The sequence below is a fragment of the Anolis carolinensis genome, unplaced genomic scaffold (assembly GCF_035594765.1).
Source record: "Anolis carolinensis isolate JA03-04 unplaced genomic scaffold, rAnoCar3.1.pri scaffold_23, whole genome shotgun sequence".
NCBI classification, from domain to species: domain Eukaryota; kingdom Metazoa; phylum Chordata; class Lepidosauria; order Squamata; family Dactyloidae; genus Anolis; species Anolis carolinensis.
The window spans coordinates 671,009-680,838 of record NW_026943832.1 but is presented as its reverse complement, the minus strand read 5'-3'; the positions used below and the strand labels follow the sequence as shown (position 1 = coordinate 680,838).

The 9,830-nt window shown below is 39.0% G+C and overlaps 1 protein-coding gene across 1 annotated transcript in view; it reads right to left on the bottom strand.

The window, feature by feature from the left end:
• Positions 1–426: 426 nt before the first annotated feature.
• The window catches only part of LOC134294812 (uncharacterized), a 39,163-nt gene continuing 29,759 nt past the window's right edge, over positions 427–9,830 (bottom strand). Inside the window, exon 5 of the mRNA XM_062966550.1 lies at positions 427–1,565. Within this exon, the coding sequence (XP_062822620.1) occupies positions 1,407–1,565 (159 nt within the window). The 3' untranslated portion in view covers positions 427–1,406. The remainder of the gene's footprint in view (positions 1,566–9,830) is intronic.

Sequence of the window (9,830 nt, the reverse complement as noted above, 5' to 3'; positions counted from 1 at the left end):
GTATGCTATTTCATATAAACAGAAATCTTGTGGATTAAAAAAAACCCATTGGTTTTCAATCTGGGGGTCCCCAGATGTTTTGGCCTTCAACTCCCAGAAATCCTAACAGCTGGTAAACTGGTTGGGATTTCTGGGAGTTGTTGGTCAAAACACCTGGGTACCCACAGGTTGAGAACCACTGAAATATATTATATGGCTGAATACATTTGTTAGGTGCCTTTATCTCTTTTTTGACTTATGGTGACCCTAAGGAAAACATATCTCAAGGTTTTCTTGGTAAGATTTGTTCAAAGGGGGCTTGTTATTGCCTTCTGAGGTAAGCCTCAGAGTACCAGATTTGCCTCGCTGACAGCAGAAACTGACTGATTTTGATGGCAAATAGAATTCTGATTTGTGTTTAGATTCAGGAGTAGCAGAATTTATAAGTGTTCTTTTATCAGGTCTTTAATTTCAAGGATTAAAGAAACAATTACTTCAAAATGTATTACAGTTAAGAATACTTGTGTTAACTTCTCCTTTTTACTAAACTTGTTTTTTGGCACCAATTTTAAAAGAAATTAGCACCGCCTTTTCATAAGAAAATGTTTATCCTTTGACTGTAAACTAGCATTTAATAAAGGCTACAAATCAAGAAAGCAATAAAAATGAATCCCAGCATTGTTTTAGATTGTGTGACACAGCAGACTATCGCTATAAAATTGTTGAAAAAATATTTTTTTCTGTGGTTTGTTTTACATTAAAGCACCATTAATACACCTTGAATATTTTACTAAATTGATGAGGAAACAGAACCAGAGTAGATTAATGATACCCCATAGGCCACAGGGAGTGTCAGTGGTGGAATGTATAATCACAAATTCCTGAAGCTTCATATTGTCTTAAGGCAGTAACTTTATACTTCATGCTACCTATTCTTGCCTCCGGAGATGTACAAAATATTTGTCGCCCCCATCCTTTTCTAAGAAGTTCAGTGACAGTGCTAGAGGCTGTCATTCCCTTTAGGTGAGAGGACATTGACGCTGTATGTTTCTTTGTAATATCTTGTTGTTGTTGTGTGCCTTCAAGTCATTTCCAATTTTTGGCAAGCCTTAGGTGAACCTATCCATGGTTTTTCTGGACCTGACAGTATGGCATATATATGACTTGCCTAGATGCCCTGCAGTTTCTTCTAGCAGAAGCCAGACTCAAGTCACTACCTCTGTCTAGCTTCCCAGCACACATTTGCAAGATGCTCATAGGGTGCAAAGAGGGTTTGTGCAAAAGTAGTAAAGCTTAGTGTTTTTGTTACTCCAGACGATCAGAAGCCATAAAGCAAGGGAAATACAGACATTTCTCTTCAGCTGTTTTATACTCAGGTGAGTTTGCCTTTTGTCGTAGAAGGAGCCATCTGCTTTGGCTTCAGCCTGCTATCCAGTAGTGCAGTGTGGCAGTAATAGGGAGACATTTAGAGTCCATAAAACCAGCATATTCAAAACAGAGTCCCTGCCATGTGAGATGCCTCTGGTTAAGCGTCTGCTAATCCTGGCATTGCTGCCCATTGAAATATGGAGAGGTGAGCCAGGCATCTAAAATAGAAAAACAACAAAATACAAAATCTGCAAAAGAGCAATTGCGAGATGGGGGGGCGGGGTGTCAATTTAAAAGCACAAAATACAACAAGCAAGATTTCGGAGTTTCCTCCACCAGGCAAAACATGTTAATGATCATACATTAGAAGAAAAGTGACAATATTAGAGTCACAGGTGTGCATTTTTATCAGATGTTGCTTCTGTTGTTAAGTTGGTCCTTCTACTTCATGGCTTCGTGGGAACTAAAAAAAAGAGCAATAAACTTTAAACACCAGTGGCCTCAATAAAGTCTTTACTTGCCCCGCTTCCCCAAGTTTTACTGTTCTGTGGAATTTTTATTTGGTTGTATTTTGCTTCGTGGTGGCCATGACTACCCCTATATAAGTTACTGCTGCTGTTGTTGTTATTTTATATATTTCTATCTTATTTTATTTCTCCAAAAAGAGACCCAATACTAACTTTATTTTTATATCCTGCCCCATCTCCCCAAAGGGACTTGGGGCGGCTTACATGGGGATCAAGTTGAGCAAAACAAAATTAGACTAGGTCACCATAAAGTATAATTGCATTAACAATGAGTTAAAAACGTAAAAACATATAAAACTTCATAAAAAACAGTAAATTCAGCAACTTAGATAGAGGCTAATACTAAAAACCATACAATATATAATTTAAAACATAAACAAATAAACAAGAACTGAAACAGGATTAAACATGGAAACTATAAAATTACAGTAGAGTCTCACTTATCCAAGCTAAACGGGCCGGCAGAAGCTTGGATAAGTGAATATCTTGGATAATAAGGAGGGATTAAGGAAAAGCCTATTAAACATCAAATTAGGTTATGATTTTACAAATTAAGCTCCAAAACATCATGTTATACAACAAATTTAACAGAAATAGTAGTTCAATCGCAGTAATGTTATGTTGTAATTACTGTATTTACGAATTTAGCACCAAAATATTACAATATATTGAAAACATTGACTACAAAAATGGCTTGGATAATCCAGAGGCTTGGATAAGCGAGGCTTGGATAAGTGAGACTCTACTGTAATACTTAAAACCATTGAAACCATTAAAAACCTATTAACATACACAAAAACATACATCACATCCCCTGGTGCAGTCTTAAAAACTGTCTTCACCTGACATGTAATGTATATATTGAAAACCAGTGGTTTGGAAACTCCATCACCTAAATTGTTTTTGATGTTTCCTGGGATCTTCAGAATCCCACATTTAAAAAAAAGTTATCTCAATATTTTTACCTAGCTTGTCATGTTTTTGACTGTTCTTCGCCATTTTAATCCCAGGAGAGCTGAATACTTCACTAACCTGTCACAAAGTTAACTGAAAACCAAATTCTAGTCCATTTTATAAAGGCTGGCACTTCTAAAAATTATAACATTTTGATACCTTTTTAACTCATTGCTGTTTTTTCTTGAAATTTGTAGTTGGTGCAACACTAAAGCTCTAAAGCACTAATCTAGAGCATTTTAAGTGCAAGTTGAGTATTCCTTATCTAAAATCCTTAGGACCAAAGGTGTTTTGGATTTATTTTGGATGTTGGAATACCTGCATTTGTATATACATACATAATTGGATGTCTTGGAAATGGGACCCAAGTCTAAAGATGAAATCCATGAAATCTACACTGATGACTTCATCACATGGGGCTTTCTCCCTATATTTGAACCCTGCTGAGATGCAGCCAGGATGGAGCCCATCACATGATGAAGGGCTACTTCCAGTGGGGTTCTGTCCTGTTTGTATCTCAGCATCGTGGTCGGAAGCAGTCCTGAGAACTTGGATGACTACCCATGTTGTCATTCACTAAACCGGAGGCAGCACGGGAGGAAGTTAGGGGCAACCGGAAAACATCATGTGATTGTAAGGGGACAAAGAGATGCACCACCCCATGGTTTCCCCTGCTGTTCCCTGTCTTATGGATCTCTGTCTGATGAGGCCCATAGTCTGAAGGTAATTTTATACAATGTTTTACATAATTTTGAGCATGAAACAAAGTGTGTGTTCACGTCAGAAAGCAAAGGTGTCACTGTTTCAATAACCCATGTTTTTGGAATATTTTGGATTTTGGAATTCCAGATAAAGGATGTTGAACCTGTACTTTATTGAATGGCATACCTCAGGATGTCATTGTATGGCTCCACAGCAAGTTAACGTATTGTACTTGTATGATGTGAAATTGAAGGCTGGAGTCTTTCCTGTGTTGGTGACAATGCCCACGGTATGGAGAAGGCCCAGCGTAGGCCCAATGCAGTGCTGATAAAGGTTTGGACTAAAGTTTGGGAGAGATTTAGAGAGAGGCAGTTCAAAAAAGGAACAGTAAGCTCTGCCTCAACGTTTTAGAATGGCCTTCCAGAAGATGTTCTTCAATGTTCCTCTATGTTGCTTTCGAAACAAATTGCCTCTGCTTGCTCAGGTTAGGAGGAGAAGATCTTAAATCTGTTTCTTAATTTGTTCTGCTGGATTTAATATTTCATTATTTATTTACTATATACTACATTTTAATTTTGTTGTGAGTTGTGCTGATACAGTAGAGTCTCACTTATCCAACATAAACGGGCTGGCAGAATGTTGGATAAGCGAATATGTTAGATAATAAGGAGGGGTTAAGGAAAAGCCTATTAAACATCAAATTAGATTTTACAAATTAAGCACAAAACATCATGTTTAACAACAAATTTGACAGAAAAAGTAGTTCAGTACGCAGTAATGCTATGTAGTAATTACTGTATTTACAAATTTAGCACCAAAATATCATGATGTATTGAAAACATTGACTACAAATATGCGTTGGATAATCCAGAACATTGGATAAGCCAGTGTTGGATAAGTGAGACTCTACTGTATATGTAAAATACATGGAGGAGAAACAGGATACCACAAGGAATAAATTAAATAAAAGTGCCAAGGATACTCTGAACAGATGGGAAAATGAGGGAGGGTCAGCAAAGGGTTGTTTTGTATGGGGTTGCATCTTTAAATCAAAGAGATTACATATGATTTGGCACAATGGAGAGTTATTTGGAAGAGAAAGGAAAGAGGCCTTACAAGGCGCCAATGCTCATGTTATGGGAAGCATAAGGGGGTTGTGATATTTTACTATTCTCAGGGGATTTTACCCCTCTTTATCTTAAGAAACTGAAATGCTTTGTGCTGTACCACCAAAGCAAATATTGTGCAGAAGGCAAATCCATGAGCAGATTGTGTCTGAAACTGTCGTGAATTTTGCAGGCTGCCAAAATGGCTGCCAAGCTGAGAAGCTAGTGGGGCAGTTAAGACAGACAGATGGATGTTTATTTTTGACAACATGTTTTGGATTTTATATAATGTCCTTCAAAAGCATAGTGCCTATCCGGACGGTGAGGTGCAAATTAGGTTGAAGGATTTTTTCTTCCCCCTTAAGCATCAGAGACTGGCCAGATTTAAGTCTTGTAATTCCCCCGCCTCCCTGGATTTATGTTCAGTAACAAAAGAAACCCCATAGAGCTAACGCTTCGCTGACAGAATTATCACCAGTTGCAAAGGGCTGCGTCTAAATTGTGAATTTGTCTCTATAATGAGAGGGAAGAAAGGATATGATTTATTACCCCTCAGCCATATTTTGCTATATGGTAAAGCTGAACAGGTCTGAGAAATAATAGTTTTCAGCAAGTGGCAACCTGCAAGGACAGCTGTTTCTGGAACATAAAAAGTAATCTAATAGAAAAGGAAGAAAAGACCTAGTCAGTTCAAAGCAATAGGTATGAGAGACCTGTGGGTATTTTTTCGCTTATAGATTGTAAGTCTGCTCTTCTTTATACTGTGATTTGTCTCTCCATTATGCTATATTGATTCACATACTTGATTATAGAGTAAACTATGGCTTGAATATTGTTGGTTAGGCTTAAATAAAATAAATCAATTGAATCAATTGTTGAATGAGGAGTCAATACTGAAATAGAGCCAATTGGACTGGTTGTGGATAGTGAGATCCGGACCGCAGATAGCAAAAACCCAGAGCGTGGATACTCAGTTCTGATAAATGGATACTGATACTGGCAGCGGACTGCCTGGTGAGATGAACAAGTTAACCCATTGTTTCCAAATTAAGAAATCGCACCAAGTTGAAGAGGTATTTATTCAAGTCAGCTGATTTGGATGCCAGCTCGCGGTAAGCTGCAGAAGAAAGCCGAGATCCTAAGCAAAAGTAAAATCAGACATTTTATAAAGTTTATTCTTTTATTTTTCCTGTGCCCACCCTGCCAAGGCCGACTTTGTCTTGATTGGTCTGATGTCATGAACAGCTGGGAAGGATTCTCTCCAGGAGGCAGGACGGTGGCCCTGCCAGCCAATCAGAGAGCGTTTCCACTCTCCAATGGTTGGCAAAGGGCAGGGAGATTATATATATAAAAAAGAAGACATCGTTTTCTGAATTGATAAGTGTCCTAACTACGAGACAAACAAAAAGGGGCCCTCAAGTCTCATGAGTTCTATTGTTGTGATAATTATCTTTATGAGTCCCAAACACGCAAGTCTACACCAATGTCCATAATGTTTCATAGCAGCATATTGACCAAAGTGATAGGATTATAGGATCCGTTGCTGGGAAAATGGGAAATGTAATTGTGGAGAGCAGGGAAAATCACACCAACACCAGGGAAGAAAATGCCAGTGTCCTGTTTTGTCTTGCAAGAACAGCCTTAAGACACTGTGGTAAGTAAATGAAACCGCTTTACTTCAGCAAAACATAAAGTACAGCACACTCAGTGGAATAATGCAAAAGAAAGCAAGGAAGTTTTAGGGCAAATGCAGTTCTTAGTCTCTGATACAGTCCCAAATCAAATGGCAGTCTTACTTCAGACAAAGAAACAGCAATAAATCCAGACACAGACTCGGAGCAGGCACACGGGGAGCGAAGGCATTAGAGTCAGTTTGTTACCAGCAAGAGCTGGCTGCACCTGCTTCTGCTTTATAGCTCTGGGTCCCCTCACAGCTGCTAGGGCAGTTCCTAATTACTCAGCTGCATTTCTGTCAGCAATCCTAGCTGAACGACGTCTCTGCTCTGAAAAGTGGGTACTTTCAAAATCTCCTCCTCAGATTCCAGCTCACCCTCAGATTCATGAACACTTTCCTGCTCCCCTTCCTCTTCTGAAGAAGAGGAATCCCTAACAACCAGGTGATAAATGTCTCTTCATATGCCCATGTGGCTGTACAAAGAATAGGTGGTTTAACTTCCAGCTCAAGGAGTCCTGACAAGAGGTCGCCAGGGTCGTTCTGGATGGCTTCTTGCTCCAAAGTTTTATATTAAGACATAAAATATAGCATATTAAACATACACACATAAGGGACCTGCGGATACCGGGGGGGGACACGATGATTCTGGAGGCCTGGTATCCGTGGAGTAAGGGTGCACATACACAGGGGATCAATGAATATTGAGGGGAACCCAATGACTCCGGAGTCCTGGGTATCCACGGGGGAGTTTGGGGTGAAAGGGGTCACATCTGGAATGCAGGAAGGAAGGAAGGAGGGAAGGAAAGAAGCCCAGTTGTGACGGCTGTGAGGGCCATTGCGACCATGTGGTTATTAGGGCTGGCTGCCAGAGGAGAAAGGGAAAGAGAAAGTCGCTAGAGGCAAAAAGATACAAAGAGTCAGAGATAGAGGACAGCGCACTACAGTACACATTTATTAAAGGGTTATTTAGAAATAGACTAATAGTCAAAAGGGAAAGATTGTTGCAAGAAGTATCCCGGACGGCAGTAGCTGCTGCTGGGCCCCTTCAGTCCTGCAAATGTTTGCATAACTGAGCAACTGTGCCGTCTTCATGAATTTATTAATTTGACCTGGGGGGTGGGGGTCTGTGTTTGACGTCAATACATTGGTAAGCCCCATTAATTCAGTGGGTTTACTCTACTTGGAACTATACAAACCAGCAATTTCTAAGTTACTCTGGGAGCATATTTGGCAGCAGGACAGAATATAAATACTTAGAATAAAATCAAATAGCAACAGAGGTCAGGTTTTGGAGTGTTAGGTACCTCCTCACCAAAGACCTTCAATATCCATTTTTTAAACAAAATCTATCTTTGCCTCCGATTTCCCTTTGATGACCCCAGCCAGATGGACCATGTATACATACAACAGTTGTATGTCCCATGTTGACCTTTATGATATGACTTCAAAGGAGTCATGATACCTAAGCTTATAGTGGAAAAGTGAAGCAGCAAATAATTGTGGACACTATCGAACAGAGACACTTTCTTTTGAAGTCTACCATAGAATTGTGCTGGATGATCTAGAAAATGCCTAGAGAGAGCATATTTTATTGGATGCTGGTAAGCAAAATTATGGGTATTGCACCCATGAATACAGAAGTTGCTCTATATCCTTATTAGTTTGAAATCCACTGATTTTACTATGGATATCTGACCCCCCCCCCCCCATTAATAATGATACTACCAGAAAAGGCAACATACATGCCCGATGACCTTTTCTGAAACAACGGCCCCAATATTTTCTTTGTTTCTACTCCTCGTCAGTGTTGAACAAGTAATGCTTAACCAGATTGATATGATATACAACTGGAAAGAGACAGTTAGGGAAGGCAGCTGAAACTTCCCGAAGATCTTTTTTGACAACTTGTGGGCTGTCATGACAGCTGAAGCATTATATGTAATTTTCTCTGTCAAGCTAATGGTTCCTACTGTTCAAAACTAACACAATGGTAATATCTTGTTTTAAGACTTGTATCATTCTAGTATTAATGTAAATGGATTCAATTGTCAAGCTCACTGACAGTGAACAAAAACTGCTCAGCCTTTTCTAATGTTCCAACCTCTGCTGGACCTCCATCGTCATTCACTTGCTTCAACATCTTCTGTAATATCTTGGCTTCTGGGCTGTGGAGCCCCTCAAGATTTTGTGTTTCACTCGCTCTTCAACCTCTACATGAAACTACTAGGAGATGTGGAAAGAAGTGACTAGTAGAAAGAAGTGACTAGTGGAGTGTCACAAGGGTTTGTCCTGGGCCCAGGGCTGTTCAACATCTTTATTAATGACTTCGATGAAGGTTTAGAGAGCATGCTTATGGTATCAAGTTTGCAGATGACACCAAATTGAGAAGGATAACTAATAGTCTAGAATATAGGATCAGAAATCAAAATGACGGCAACAGATTAGAGAGTTGGGTCAAAACTAATAAAATGTATTTCAACAAAGACAAATGTAGGCTACTACACATAGGCAGAAACAAATAAATACAGAGATACAGGATGTGTGACACCTGGCTCAACAATAGTACATATCAGAGAGATCTTGGAGTCTTAGTAGACTTGCATTGGAACCTAGTTTGAAAACCACTGCACTAGGGGATGTTGGGGACTCTAGTCTACTGACTATGTAGCAAATGAAATATTATTTTTACATGAAACTATATAGTATTTTATTCTATTTTCTAAGCATTCTTATTCAAAGTTATGCACAAACATGTAGCTACATGATTCAGCTGAATTACTTCTAATTTTGTACTGATGCAATGGTTTAAGAAAGTAATTGTCACTGTTGTCTTTTAACGTTCCATATAACATCTTCCAAACAATATTGTATTGGAGTTCCTGGCTACCACTGTAAATCCCCTCTGATGCAGTCTAGAAACTGTGTTTGAACAGAGCAATTTGATATACATGTGGTTCACCTTATTTATTTATTTTTAGGCCTACGTTTCTGGCTACCTATGCAAAGCCCTTCCCTTCATTGCTTTGCAGTGTACAAAACCTAGTTTTCTTCTACATAAATGTATAAATTTACAGGTGACAGCCAGCACCATTAACTGGACTATAAGGCAGTAGGAAAACCTAAGCAACCAAAAGATAGTTGCATCTATCAAGTAGGAATTTAGGTACCGCTCTGCGGGGAGGCAAATGTAACTAATTTATGACACCCTAAAATTCGTCCAGCTCCCAATGAGGGAGTATCCATCAAGATGCCACAATGGATGATGAAGCAGCTGCTCTCCCTGTGGCCAGAATTGAGCATCTCCTCAGGAATCTGGAATCTGGGGAATGTTAAATCCAACAGAAGTCATTAAACTTAAGAGCCTCGTCCCCACCAACCACGTTTGAGGCAGATTAAAATAAAATTAAAATAAGTAAGACATAAATAAAAGGTAAAACAAGTAAGACATAAATAAAAGATAAAAACCCAACTCATTGAAAACTATTTTTGCCACATCTGTGTACAAAATGAAAATATTTA